At 39.7% G+C, this 15,430-nt stretch overlaps 1 protein-coding gene across 8 annotated transcripts in view; it reads left to right on the top strand.

The window, feature by feature from the left end:
• tjp2b (tight junction protein 2b (zona occludens 2)) overlaps nucleotides 1–15,430 on the top strand; it is a 72,167-nt gene that overhangs the window by 40,305 nt on the left and 16,432 nt on the right. For 6 of the 8 annotated variants that reach the window (XM_069187299.1, XM_069187294.1, XM_069187293.1 and 3 more), the window contains 6 exons: nucleotides 5,399–5,452; nucleotides 7,776–7,900; nucleotides 8,300–8,402; nucleotides 8,957–9,605; nucleotides 11,867–11,970; nucleotides 13,282–13,435. In XM_069187299.1, the coding sequence (XP_069043400.1) occupies nucleotides 5,408–5,452; nucleotides 7,776–7,900; nucleotides 8,300–8,402; nucleotides 8,957–9,605; nucleotides 11,867–11,970; nucleotides 13,282–13,435 (1,180 nt within the window). In that variant the 5' untranslated portion in view covers nucleotides 5,399–5,407. Of the gene's footprint in view, nucleotides 1–1,966; nucleotides 1,992–5,398; nucleotides 5,453–7,775; nucleotides 7,901–8,299; nucleotides 8,403–8,956; nucleotides 9,606–11,866; nucleotides 11,971–13,281; nucleotides 13,436–14,344; nucleotides 14,518–15,430 lie in introns of those variants that run through there. The other 2 variants (XM_069187300.1, XM_069187295.1) reach the window with 2 other exon arrangements.

Raw genomic sequence — 15,430 nt, forward strand, 5'->3', positions numbered from 1 at the left:
TGCTCCGGAACACCCCCAGAGAAGAGCAATGAGATGCATTCCAGGACTGAAAGGAATGTCTTCCTCTCACAGGCTGAAAGAATAGAGCCTTTTTAGTCCTGAACAAAGAAGACCACAAGGGGAACTGATACATGCATTCAAAATCCCTCAAAATGGCTGAAAACGTCAACCTGGAGGACTTCTTCAAAATGAACAGTGAAGCGTACACCAGAAGATATCAGTGGAAACTTTATGGAGCTGCATTTCAAGCCGAGAACAGGAGGCCCTTCTTTACCCAGAGAATACAGAGGTCACGTCCTTCTGTCCGGCACGTTCTCATCTTGTGTGAAAGCTGTGGTTCCATGAACTACACGAGGACGCGTGTGGTCCTGCTGGACCAAATATCATTCCTATGCCGATGTCAAATATCCAAGCAATGACCGAAAGTTGGCTCGCCTGCACAGACATCATACCAGGTCCTCCCCATCAGTGTTGGTGCGGTGTTGTATCTGGTGGTGTCTCAGACTGTCGTGTCACGTCTCTGGACTGCTTGGCTGTCTTGCCTTGCCACATTAGAAATCTGTGGCTGTGAGCAGCAGTGTGGTGACTTACTCCTTGGTCCATTATGCCTTGGTTATCCGTTCTGTGTCTTACGATCTTAATTTTCACCACGTTTCATATTGGTAATCAACTTTCATGCTAAGAAGGTGGTTTAGTGTTTGTGCAATAGTCATAGTTACTTTAAGTGTATGACATTCTGTCATAAATAATCATTTAATCAGTATGACATCAGAAATATTAGACAAATATCTGAAGTCCATATGCTGTATTTTTCTTAAAATTGCAACTATTGCAAGATGTACACAATCCTGACGGATCCAGAGATATCCAGTCTTGTGATTAAAATTAATTATAAAATGCATTTCCTGCTTAGAATCGGTTCTCACTCCTTACAAATTGGCGCTCTTGCTTATACATTGGAGTTGCAGTTTATCACATACCAAAAAAATATAATCTGACGTTGTCCTTACTTAAACTTGCAATGGTTGAAACAAATCTTCTTTACTCTTTTGTTAATCCTTTCTCAGATCAGATGCAGTGTGTGTCTGTTTTTATTTATTTTTTCCCCAAGAGATCATAGATTGCAATGGCTTGAGAGGATGGTAAGAATAGGTAAAATGCATTCAGTCTTCTCTAGCATTGCCTAGAAACAACCGTGGTGGACATTTTGTAGTCATGTGCCTTTTCTCAGTTTTGATCAAGTAGAGAGCAGTCTCCACACTGTGGCTCAGGTGTGTTTTAGTATAAGCCTTGTACCTTTTGTGCCGTGGGCATTGATGTACTGTATAGAGAACATAGAGCTGCATAATGCGATGAAAGCTAGATTTTATAGAGTGTCTCTGTCCTGGGATGCATCTGGTATTTTTCACAAGAAAATGTGAAGCTTTCTTTGTTACTTCCTTAATGTGCCAAAATGCCCACTTTATATAAAAAAGCCAGATTTATTTTGTATACCTGATCAACGCGATCATTTATTATGCTAATCAATTAGTAAGTATTTATTCATCTAGCAAAAACTTTTGGCCTAATTGAATTATCCTGCCTTGTTTTACTAAGTTTATGCAGTGAAAGTGAAGACATAACGTGGATTCGTGTTTTTTTTAATGCTTGTTACCTTTCTTAAAATAAGGGGTATATATGAAACCACAGCATGTTAGTAGCTCTGTCTACATAAAATATTTAGTATCCTGTAGATTGTATCAGCCTTTTTGGTTCTGAGTTTTTTTTTTATCCAGTTGCTGTGGATATTGACAGCAGGATTTGTTGTGTATGTAGGCCAGCATTGTATTAGGATTACATAAGTAGGGTAGATGAATTCTGGAAATGGATGAAATTGCCGTGTTGTGGGCGAATCCTGCAACCAGACGATTATTGCAAATATGAAGACCATGCAAGCACTGCAGAGAAAATGGGCAAACACCGTGAAAACCCTCAGGATTCTCAGAGGTTATGTGAGTTATTTTTAGTCAGGGGCTTTAATCTGTTTTCAACTCTGGCTAATTAGATACGAAAGAAGTAGTGCAGGAGAATGTGTCTTGATTTCTTCTCCTGTAAGTGTTGTTCAACTTTTCCAAGGTTTCGACAGTGGAAAGGTGGTTCAGAGTGTTCCAAGATGTGGAAAACTACACAAGAACTGAGAAGCAGTTTTATTTTATTGTATGCAAGGAGTACAGACGCATCTAGCCTGCTACATCTGGTGGGAACTCAAACATCCTGGGATACAATCTCAGCCAAATGGAAGTTTTTCCTCTTGTTTCTGTCTTTATTGAATTCATTTTTTATTTGCACAGGTTTGGCATTTATTGACAATGCTTTGTTTAAATGTTTTGCTCTGTGTTTTCTAAACTGAATCCTATAGAGCAGTAGAAAACAGGATTGTTTACAGTACCAGCACTTTGAAGTGGCGAATTTAACAACTCGTCCTTTTTTTGTGTGGAAAACTATAAGTCATATTTTCTTCCTTGTGTTTTAGAAATGATAGTGAATTCATGCACCTAAAACAAGTCTTTAAAAAGGCAAATGCTTCCTAGGTTCACAAGAGTTTGGAATTCAGTTATTAAAACTTTTTTTGTTAATTTTCTAAGTTGTTTACCAGTGCTACATATTGCTCTAACTGGTGTAGCTCATCAGCATTTTAGTAAATTTGTTTCTTGTAAGTTCCCTTATCTGTTTACGGTATTTGGGATTGTTTTTCCCTACTTGGCTTAATACTAAAAGAGTTGGCATGACTGAAATGTGCATATCATTGAAGCCCACATTGGGCAACAAGTAATATTTACTATTGTGTATTTCCATAACGTAATTGTGATGGCTGTAAACTGTAGTCTTATTGTTTGGGGATTGTGAGTGGGCAAATGCATTGACTTCAGGCTGCCTCGGACTTTGTAGGCTTCTGCTGTGGTTCAGAGACCTTGTTGTTTTCGTCCGCTAGCCATTCATTGTGCCCCAGAGGGCTGCCATTTGTTCCTAATGGAAATTGAACACTGAGGCAGATTAATTTTTTTAATTATTATTTTAATTAAAATGAGCCTCTGGCATCAGAAACAGAAAATGAGATTTAATCGGAGCTGGAGAATCTGAGCTAATCACGGAGACTTGTGGGGACCTTTCACTTTCAGCGTGGTTTTGTTTTGGAAGGTGATAAGAGTCTAAGGTTTGGGGGTGGAAAGATATTCTTCACTCATTGCCGTGTTTTAAGTGTGATTTGAGATACCTAGGAAACATGAGTTTAATGTGTTATTGCCTGCTGTGTGTTTTTTTCCCATTTTCTGTGGTTGCAAATGATTTGGATTTGCTCTTCTTCCTCCTGGTACCACCAAATTACTACTTAATTTGTTTGAGCACATGCTTTTGCTGAAGGTAATGTAGTAAAGGATTTTGTTAACTTCAGGAGCTTTGCTTGTAGCAGAGTCGCAAATTAAAAGCTCTGAAAAGCATATCCAGACTTGCTGGAATGCTATGATTCTCTGCATGGCTCCTGCTGTTTGTGTTGTTGAAATACCTTTGCTCCTGTAGGTCTGGTAAGTGCTGTCCAGTAACCAGTAAAGTTGCTTGACATGCCTGGGGTGTGACCAGCTGCCACTCCTGCCTGATCTCCCCACAGGCAGCACAGTGTGCCAATGAAATATTGGAGGGTTGATTGACCTCACTGCTCCTCTGTGGCTCCTGCTCACCACGCTCCCAGGATAGCCATGCCTTGTGGTAGACCCCCGTCCTCTGCAAGACCTCCGAAACGTCCTTGAATTCCATTTGTATCGAGTGTGAGAAGTAGTTCACTTGCTCATTTAATTGGAGGTGTCTTGCCTGCCATTACTGCTTCTACCTGTATTTCTGCAGGAAATTGTGAAAAAATAGAGAGGATTGGAATGTAAGTTTACACCTTAGGAATAAAGATTTTGTGTTGAAGAATGTGCATTCACAAACCCGCCTCACTTGTGTAGGTCTGTATGTTTAAGCATAACCTTGACATAGCTGTAATTTAACTTTTATTTTTCTTTGCTTTATTTGGTTTTCATATTTTAGGACACTGCAAAACTAGAAGCAGCTAGACTTGACTAATGATCTTAGAAAATAGTTTGATGAATCTTGTAATTACTCAAAGGAAAACTGGGGCATTTTCCCCAGAAATACGTATGTTTTACACCTTTACGGATTGATTATATTGAGCTAAAACCCAGAGGTTAAGGCATGCCATTCATTTAGTCATGTTCTTATTTTTTTAGTGAAGTGTTTTTCCTAACGCGTGTCGATCTACTGTACACACTTGTTGAGAATATAAATAAGACTTTACCAGAGGTGATTGTTGGATCTGTGCATTACAGCAAGGATTCAGATACCATCTTTATTGTTCTTAAATGTAAAGGCCCAGGCTTTCCTGCCTTTTTCATAAAGAGGACAGTCTCTCTTGATTCTAGAGAGGACTCCATACTGAGCGATTGTTTTTTTTCTTGACACCAGCCCTGCTGTGTCCGCATATCAAGCTCAGTGTGCTGTTTTCATCATGTTAAAACCTTGGTTGGTCAAAAGTATTTCCTCTGAAGAAGTATCTTAAAGTTCTGGTTGTTTGGATGAAACAATTTTGTTTTATTGTTCCTGTTGTTGTCTTTGCTAATTGCCATCTTCTAATGGTTTTTAATCTTATTACTCAGCAAAGCAACATAAGCAGTCTTAGACTGAGAACACAAAGTAATCTGGATAACTTGTTTTGTCTAAATCATTAGTATACTTCAGTACAAATGCTTTTTTAAATTTTATACATTAGTTTTCTCTCTGCTTTAAGTGAAGTGACACAGGTTGTTACACACTGTTACAAGAAAACGTCAAGATAGAGAGTCACTACATGTTGATGTTGATGAGACTCACTTGATGATTAGCTGTGTGTCATAAATAGAAAGTACAGCAGTTTATTCCTTGTTTTGTGTCTTGATTAAAAAAAATCCAGTTTTAAAATAGTACCAAACATTAACATTTAGTAAGTCATCTATATTGTAAGACCTGTCTGTGTAAATATCTTAGTTTAGGTTCGTACTGATCTGTGTGAGTATGTAAAAGTAGAACTTCTTGTTCTGCTGTTTAAAGAAAACGCCAAGCTATACATCTAATTTTTCTAGAACAATATTTCATTTGTACTTCCAAAGACTGGCTTTTCCTCCAAACAGATACACTGCTGCCATTTTATTCCCAAAACAGAGTAAACTAAACATACAATTACTTTAAAGTTTTTTTAAAGCTCATCTTTTGATTTAAAACCAATATGAATTTAAATATTCTAAGAACAGTAGTTACATGTTTGTACATGTAGCAGGTACCCTGTCTAGACTGATTTACTAACATTTTCCTTTTTTCCCTTTTTTTACAGACCCCAGGAATGGAGGAAACAATATGGGAACAGTACACTGTACCAATACAGCGGGTAAATGTTCCTGTTTAACTGTGTGTATTACTTTATGGAGTAATGCTACAATCGCAAAGGATCGTCTTTTTTCCATTGATCCTAATCGAATCCATGAGCTTTGCTTTGCACTGTTTTTTAGTATTTCGTTATGCTTCACAAGGATGTCTGTAGACAGAGGAGTGCTCTTAAGCGTAGATAATGTAGTTGTCTGTTTTTCAGCCATCTGGATGTCAGGACTTCAACAACAGCAAGTCTGAGAGATGTAATTGTTTTAGTGCAGATAGAGAAAAGATCATGCTTGCCCAAATTATTCCCATAATCCCAGTGACGAGACAGTCGGGCGATCCTTCCTGCCTGAAAGGAAGTGGCCGAGGTAGCTGCTGGTGCCCACTGTGCTGGTAGCTGCCAGTTCTGTTTAAGCTCACGCAGTCAGGCTCACCACTGGCCTCCCTTCCTTCCGGTGGTGTCATGGAGAGCTGCTTCACGAGGCAGCAGAGAAGCAGGGGGACAGCCTGCATCAGGCTGCGTGCTGCTGTGTGCACCAAAAAAAATAAATCGCACTTGGTTTACTAGGGCACCTGAAATAGGCATTTGCTTGTTTCATACCACAATAAAGGCTTTAATCATTCCTGTGTGTGATGCGTGTTACAAATGCGGATTTATTCACAGGCAAAGAAAACGGTTGGTAGCTAATTATTGATTTATAAGCTTACTCTTATGTGTAGAGCATTCAAAACAAGACCATGGCCAATCAAATGTAGTTGGCATTTCACATACGGGTATTGGACAAAAAAATGAAAACACCTGGGTAAATGAGGGAGGAGACCAATTATGTTGAAAGCAAAGGTTTCCACACACGTTATTTAATTGGCTACCTTCCCAGTATGTTTAGTCATGTACAGTATAAAAATCATGGACAAGCCTAGTTGTCTTTAATCATGTCCAGTATAGTTGCAAGAGGAGACCTCAGTGACTTCAAAAGTTGGGGCACATTTGGCAGGAGCTTCAGTGACCAGGATGGCTCAATTGATACTTCACGGGCAAGAATGCCTAAGGTGATGTTCCCACCTGCAAAATTGTAGACTCTGTGACCCAACACACACAGGCTGGAGTGGCCTAATACCCTATTAATTGACTTAACATTGGTGTTTTCATTTTGCTTAGTGTATATTTTATGGTACTCTGTAGTTTTGTTCAGAAACACAAGAGTACTTTCAGTAAAGAACCCCATCAAGTTGTCCTGGTGAAGCCTAAACGTTGTGGAATCAGCCCGATATTGCATAACGTATGTTTCCCATATTGGAGCACTTTTTTAAAATAATAATCTGTTATTAGACATTGTAGTGTTTAACAGAAGTCCTAAAAAACATTTTCACAGCATGAAAGAGCTTCTTAAGAGTTGTTGACAAAACCTTAATAACTGTATTCAGATAAATATCGGAATTCAGGATGACATCGAGACTGGTGCCAGAAGAAATGTAGAGCACCACAAAAGCAGAACAAATTGCAGGATGACTGCGGTTGGCTCCTGGGATTTAGGGCCTGTTGTAATGATGGCTCTTTCATATGTATACCTTATCTGGGAGTTATAATTGCTGCATAATTCACTGCCCTGGCTGCAGTACATTATAGTTAATCGCAAACTGGGTCGCTAGTATAGCTTGGAAGGATCAGTTCCATATGGCTTACTGTATGTAAGGAGAAAAGTTCCAGAGAACTAAACACGGAGCAGCACATTTGAGCTGATCTGCAAAGGTGCTTTGATTTTTAAAAGGCTCAGTTCAGATTTCTTCCCATGAGTTCAGACTGCCATAGTGCTGTCGAGTAATGGGTAGCAGGCAAATGGAAAAGAGACACATGATCTGGGAGGCAAAGCTCTTTTTTTACTAAGACCAGAGAAGCCATTTCCTCTAACTTTTTCTAGAGTTTTGCAGCGAGCTGCCTTACATGACCCTTTCCAGAGATAAAATTCTAGGCTAATACAGTACCATTTGCTACATTATTTTGTGAGAATCCTGTCATGAATTCATTTTCTGTGGGTACAATTTGAGTTCGATTGTAGGCTGTTGCTACAAGAACTTGATAACTAGGTTTATGTTACTGGGGCGAAGGTGTTCTACAAGAACAGCACCTGTTAAGATAGTCAGTGGGAACCAACATCTGATTCTTGTTAAATGTAAGCTTGTAAACAATATTTTCAACAGTAGAGGAGGCAAAGAGGAAAAATGTACTGCAAAAAATGTTAAAATCACGAACCCTTAGTTTCTGTCGATTAACTGTTGTTCTGTCATGAGGAGAGAGTGGTGAGAAACGAATGTCGTTTGTTCTCTCTATCATTAAGGACTCCAAGATGGGTTTTGGGATCGCGGTGTCTGGGGGAAGGGACAACCCTAATGCGGAGAGTGGCGAGACATCCATCATAGTTTCAGATGTGCTCCAGGGTGGCCCCGCTGATGGCCTGCTCTTGTATGTACTGACTTATTTATTGTTCCTTTCATTCATCTTCTCCTTCCAATTAACGGGAATTGGCAAATCTTGTCTTTTTATATGCTGGAAGGCATTCAAAACACAGCATAATGCTATTGGTTACAGTACTTGTTCATTGTACTTTCAATGCCTGTCAGTATATGTAGCCCCTGCGTGACGATAAGAGCTGTTTTTAAAACATTAGTATTTAATTACTAACAAAGTGTATTTTCCATATTCAAGTACATAACTTACTTTAAAAGTAATCAAGTTACTAAAACGTATACTGAAAGCAAATTCTCATCATACTATTTTTTTACTTGGAAGTTTTATCGGGTTAAAAAAAACCTTTTGGAGATGAGTGTCAAGTGAATCTTTAATATTTTTTTTTTCTTGCAGTGAAAATGACCGGGTAATTCAGGTCAATACAATACCCATGGAAAATGTGCCTCATTCATTTGCAGTACAACAGCTCAGAAAGTGTGGGAAAGTGGCAAAGATTGTAAGTATTACATATTTAAATTAAATGGCTGTGTTTTCTGTTTGACTTATTGTCGAGCCTTTTTTAAGTCTTTTATATACTCAGCTTTACAATGTGCTCGAGATGGGGTTTGAAAGGGAATTGGGACTATAGAGAACAAAGAACAGAAGGCATCACAGTTAAATTCGTATATTAAACAGCAGCACATTTTTTAAAGAATATAACTAAGGTGGAAATACCTATACTTCAAATATACTGATTTTAATTTGAGAATCATGCCACTCCAAATCAAGTCGTTTAGCAATCAAATATGGTAGCTAAAAGCTTGAGTACTGCTTGCTAAAAAAGGAAGTTCTACTGGTCAGTATTGCTGGGGCTGACATAACATGGGGAAAAGAGCTAACCACCAAAATAACTGAGTGAGTGACAAACTACATTGGATCAGCCTTGTTTAAAAACCACGAGAGCAGAACGTAGACTTAGAAATAATCTCTAAATCTACATTGCAGGTAGATTTGAATGGCGATGTGTTTAGCATAAAGTCACAAGCTTTTGTGTTTTTTGGTTCTCTGCAGACCGTGAAGAGACCCCGGAAAGTCCCAATACAGATCACAAAGCGCGCCCCGACTCCCGAGGTCGAGGACCGGGTGTTCCACGCGGGAGATTACGACGACGACTATGACCGCAGGAGCGTACACAGCGCGCGCAGCGGGCGCATGGACCCTGGCTGGCACGGGGGGAACGGGGGCCCGGGCTACCCCAGGGATCACAGCCTGGAGCACGAGCAGGCCGGCTACAGGGAGCCGGAGTACCGCGGGCGCGAGCGGGACCGCGACTACGGCCGAGAGCGCAGCAGGGGCAGGAGCGTCGAGCGGGACCTGAGCCCCGAACGCGATTACCGGCGAGACGGCAGCCGCGGCCGCGCCCTGGACAGGGACGGGAGCCCCGAGAGGGCGAACCGGAGGGAGCGCAGCCGCGGCCGCAGCCTGGACCGGGACCTGAGCCCCCCGCGCAGCTACAGCAGGGACCCCAGCTACGAAAGGGGCTACGACTACCGGGCCCCACTGAAGCAGGACCCGCGGGCAGACGAGAGGATGGTGAGGACCCGCAGCCGAGACCGCCTAGAGGACCGCAGCCCTTCCCCGGTGCTGCCCCGAGTCCGAGACCGAGAGCCGCTGGAGAAACCTGTCAGCGTCCTCTTGGTGAAGAACAAACCCAATGAAGGTAAAGAGCCAAGATCCTGAGGTGCCATCATTTCTCATTTCAAGCTGTCAGGTGTCTGGAATGATAGGTATTTATGCAGTAGGTACTCTTACATACCTTAACTACTGCATTTTTTAGTTGAGTTGATTTTAGCAGGTGTGAGCCTGGTCAGTACCTGGATGGGAAACTCCTGGGGAAAAAGTAAGGTTGCTGCTGAGGTGTTAGTGAGGCCAGTAGGTGGCGCTCACCCTTCAGTCTGTGTGGGTCCTAATGCCCCAGTATAGTGACGAGGCGCTGTCCTTTGGATGACGCATAAAATTGAGGTTCTGACTCTCTGTGACCATTAAAAATCAGGGGCATTTCTCGAAAAGAGTAGGACCCTGGTGTCCTGGCCAAATTTCCCATTGGCCTTTACCAATCATGGACTCTTAATAATCCCCATCTATGGTTTGGCTTCATCACCCTGTTGTCCTCTGTAAAGGAGGAGAACGTTATAATTGCCGTCGCATTACCTTTACCCCATTACACATAAAGTGCTTTGAGTGGAGTATCCAGGAAAGAGGTATATAAGTGTAAGGAATTATTATTAAATGTTACCGAGAACCTTAACATAACTGGTTGTATAGACAAACATATTTCATAAAACTTATTTTTCACTGGAAAAGCATAACCTTCTAATAGCATTTACACTTTTTAAAAAATATTTCTTTTGGAAGAGGAACAGGTTGGACTTCATTCAATTCATGACACATTTTTCTTAGCAATGGATATATACCATTTTACAAGGAAACCATCATCTATATGGAAATCCAGTGATATTTGTAATTGTATTAGAGATTTTGTACTTCCATGCCGAACACAGTTTTCCATTAAGAAATGTAGAAACTTGATTCTTTTTAGAACGGCCGAAAATGGTCTTGAGAAAACTGGGGGATAGGGGTGGCTAGATTTATAGAGGAATATGTTAAGGAAAGAACAACACCCTGTTAAATAAATCATATTGGGGATTATTTTATTATTTTAAAATAAAGGAATGAAAGAAAATGTACAAAATGTACAGACGAGGTGGTGGCCCCCATCTTTTGGTGGCAGTTGCTTATTGCTGTATGGATCTCATTCAGCTTTTCCTCAGAAGGATTCTGGGGAATCTGCTTTAACCAAGTTGGCAGGCAGCTCACTCCACCACCCTTTGTGTAAAGATGTGATCCCTGATTTCGGTCTGAAACGCACATCCTCTTAGTTGCTACTAGAAAGCTTGGGTGCTTATTTCACTGTTGTACATGAAATAGTTCCTTGGGTTGATATCAGTATCAATGCCTATACGATTTTATATACTTGCATAAAGCACTCTTGTAAATAAATAAAGATTTAAGGCATGTCATGTCTCCTTATTGAGAAATAGCTTCTATAATTTAAACTGCATGTGATATTATAAAATACAGATGATTTTTAAGTCTTCTGTCATTGGCTTCAGTTTATTTTGCTGTGCAGGCACTAGTGGTATTAGGATCTAGCACTTTATTTGGTTTATTTATGACGCCCTTGCCATTCATTAATCTCAGCCGAGAGACTTCAACATTTTAATACTCGCTACCCTGCATTAAAAGTTTTAGGTATCTACATTACTCCATACATCAGCAGTGCAAGAACTAATTAATTTTTGATGTTTTTTTTAAATAAAATTAATAATATAAGGGAAACAAGATGAATGCCTGTCTTCATATGCCTAGCAGAGAGATTAAGTTACTGGCTCTCCTTTGTCTGGGAGGATAACAAGGGAAACGGCCATAAAACAATAAAAAAGGATATAAACTAGAGGAGACCATTTAGTCCATCTAAGTTATTGTTTGCTTAGTAGTTAACTGATCTTAGAGCATCTTATATAAGGATTTTATTGAAGGTCTTCAGCAGCAGAGTTTGTGGTACTGTAGATTGTTCCAAGCTCTCACACCCCTCTGTGAAATATTAAAAGATGTGAAGAAGTGACTCCCTTTTTGAGAGTTAACTGTACTGATCCATTCTCATCTAGTATTTTAATTGTTTGATTTGTTAACCATTTGAGCCACCAGGCTTTTTAATCATGGGTTGATTCTGTGCTGTTCCTCATTTGTTTGAATACCAAACCTTTTTTTGGGACTCTTATCGGTCTAGTTTCAAAATTATCTTCGAAGTATATATTCCGATCGCAGTTCAGAACGTTTTGAAATGTACTGAAATTCTATCATAACATCCGCTTTCTCTGGGGTTTTCTGCCAGACTCATGTTGTCTCTTTGTTTCATAGAATATGGTCTTCGGCTGGGAAGTCAAATATTCATCAAAGAAATGACAAGCACAGGTCTTGCAGCCAAAGACGGCAACCTGCAAGAAGGCGATATCATTCTGAAGGTAAATTGCTTTAGGCAGAATTTCATGGCTCCAGTGTGTCCTCATTTAGTTCTTATCAGTGAACATAATTACCACATTTCAATTAGAAGCCAACACCCCAAAGCCTTTTATGCTCAAGGGAACAGTGCAGTGGTGTTTCCTGGCGTATGGTGTGTTTGTGTTTTTCAGGAAACAAGGAAATCCTGAAGTACAGCAAGTATGTTCTGTTCTCAGCTCAGACCAAACTGAAGAGACTTCTTGTGTGATTATCTAAGATGTTCTCTTCTGTAAAGTTGGTGCTTTTTTCTAACAGCCTGCTGAGCATAAAAGGCCACAGACACGGAACAAAACTTTACAAGAGTTTTAGGATAGGTTCTTTGGTAATCTGGAATAGTTTGAAAGATAATGGTGTGCTTATTTTGACTTTTTCTGTGTCCACTTTTTAGAAGACCCTAAGACATATATTGTTTTCCACACACAATGCTGCTGAGAACAGCACTAATAAAACTTGCAGTGCTTTTTCTCCAAAATCAGTTTATATTTTTTGTCAATTGAAATTATAGCTATTGGGAACTGAACCCAGATCAATAACAAATTCGATGATGATGTAGTCCAGTGAGTTCATTTAAAAAAAGATTGTTTATGGTTTGTTTAGCAGTTGGCTTTATTTTAATACCCTAATATGTGTTGAAGATGAAAGGAAACAAACTCTTCCTGGAGCTGAAAGTTTCTTTTTGATCCCTCTTCGAGCCTCAACAGTTTTTTCTTCAGGTGCTGCTGTGCAGTAAGAGCAGACTCTTCTGAGCTCTTCTAATTTTTTACATAATTTCCATTTCAAATGATCTGCTTTAATTGAGCAATTCAATAATTGTTTTGAAAGCAATGTAACTAGTAAACCCTTCTATTAAGAGCGAAACTCAAGATACTTTAACTCGCATGATCTCTGAAATGTCATGGAGTCCTGCTGGTACAGCATGTGTCACTCAGCATTTCCTTTATTTATTTATAGAGAAAAAAATTAAACTAGGTTTAATGTTGTGCCGCACCCTGACAAGTACATTTAAAGGCCTGAAATTGCTTGCTCTCCAGTTCTTTGTTGTTTTATGTGATGAAGTGATATGACCTCCAAAGAATTTAATAGACTTCCAAGATCAAATAATTAATATGGCATGGAAATCCTCCAGTTTGCTGTCAAGGCAAACCAAGTTAATTTTATTTTTTAGAAAAACAATCTTCAACTATCCCAAAAAAGTTGAAACCATCATTTAGTTTTTTTTTCCCCCAAAAAATTATCCACTTGTTTGTGATCCGTGCTCGTTTTCCCCAAATCAGATCAATGGCACAGTAACGGAGAACCTCTCCCTGAATGATGCCAGGAAGCTGATAGAGAAATCTCGGGGAAAACTGCAACTCGTTGTCCAAAGAGACAACAGGCAGACTCTGATCAGGATTCCAGCCATGGTGGACAGTGACTCTGAACCTGACGGTGAGTAGCCAGAGGGAGCCTTGTGCTAGTGACATAGCTGTAAGCCAGAGGTGCCCAGTCCTGGTGACCCACAGCCCTGTTGACTTCAGTTCCAGCTGCACTCTTAACTCCTCCATTGTTTTATTATTATTATTATTATTATTATTATTATTATTATTATAATAAGACCTGTTTTTTCCCAGCTTTAAACATGTTGGAGCCGTAATCGTTGTATTTTGTAAGTGAGATCATATCCCAAACTTGTGTCTATAAACGAAATGAAAACATTCAATTAAAGCCACATCTTGGGTCAAATAAGGCTTCGGTTATCTAACTATGGTGGGGTGGAATGAAAAGCAGCAAGTGTGTGGGACACCGGAACCAGGATTGGGAACCACTGCTGTAAACCATGGTGTGTGCTCTTGGGTCCAAATGAGGGGCTCTTGCTATGCTATCCAGTGTAAGGGGTCACACTAGTTTTCAGTTTTTGAATTTCTGTCTCCAATCATTAAATTGCTTCACGCAAATGGATTTTTCGTAGCTTGACAGTCGACTGGACAGCAGTCTCTCAGAGCTGAAGGCAGCTACTCAACCAGAAAACCAGTGCTGCGCATTTGTATCACTTTGGCTTCATATCTATAGAAAAAGAGACTATTACATCTAACGTGTCAACCTGTCAAATAGCTACAAAATTGAGCATTTTATGGATTTAGCAAGGCTACAATGTTCAGAAGCCACAGGAAAACTACAGGTTTCAAATGATGGGAATATATATTTCTAAGAAACATAGATTCTATAATAACAGCACAGCTAAACATGGTAAGTCATCACCAGAATTAAATTACATGTCATCTCAATAAGGATTTTATTGCAATAAAAAAGGCAGAATTTCAACAAAAATACATCCTATTTTCTGTTTCTTTTTTACAGATAATATGTCATACTTTTAGCTGAAGGACCCCGAGACACAGCATAACAGTTTGGTTGAAATAAATCTGTTAAATGACCATGCATCAACAGAGCTGTAAAGCTGTCAAGTTTTGCTCTTCTTTTACTAATTCTTAATCTTCTATGAAATCAATAAAACAATGTTTTAAGTTGGATGTATTTTGTTTTGTGTGCTTTTTTAAGGAGCTAAAATATTATGGAATAAATTTATGTTTTTAAATTTGAAGAGATTAATATTTTGTCTTTTAGTTAAATGATCTGAATAAATTCACTGTATTGTACACGATTACATTTAATGTTGGTGCAATCAACAGTGATGTTAAGGCAAAAGTTATATTTTTGCATTTATTGCTTTATAGGGAGTGCAATACAGTGGATAAAAACAAGGTAGAATTTTAGCAATATCTTGGTGGATAACGTAACCAATTGATGTTTTTTATCCCCATACTTTTCTCTTATTACTCTCTGAAACCTAAATTTGGTTAGTATGTAAATTGAACTGGGATGATACCTTGGTTTTCCATTTCTTTAATTTCCTAAAACATTAAGTAAAAATATTTAGTTTCTTTGTATGGGAAGGTGTCCAGGCATTAAGCATTGAATTTAATTAAAATAGTATTTTCATTGATGTCAGAACGTTGTTTCAAAGTTGCTTTTTTTTCCCCCTCCCTTTTTGATCAAAAACTAATGTAGTTTGGCAAGTACTCCTTATGTTTTGTAGTTTAGGGCAACCATGTAAGAACAGAATCTGTTTTGAACTGGGTAAGCGTCTTCACCTCATTTTGCAAAATCGAAAATGGAAACCGAAATTCTGAGTTGACGTATTAATGGCTGATGGGGACAAAGTCTGAGGTACGATTAGGCGGGGCCAGGCTCCCGAGCGGCCCAGCCAGTAGGGGGCGCCCGCTCGTGGGCGAGATGACCGTGACCGGGGTTCCCCAAGCAGCGCGCGCGACCGCCTGAATGCCTCCACGGGCAGGTGCTGGGATGAGTCGACTAGGGCTCTCACGCCCCCCTGGCGGGGTTCGTAGCTCATTCTCGGCAACGGCACCGACCATAACTGAGTTG

This window comes from Lepisosteus oculatus, chromosome 3, assembly GCF_040954835.1.
Source record: "Lepisosteus oculatus isolate fLepOcu1 chromosome 3, fLepOcu1.hap2, whole genome shotgun sequence".
NCBI classification, from domain to species: domain Eukaryota; kingdom Metazoa; phylum Chordata; class Actinopteri; order Semionotiformes; family Lepisosteidae; genus Lepisosteus; species Lepisosteus oculatus.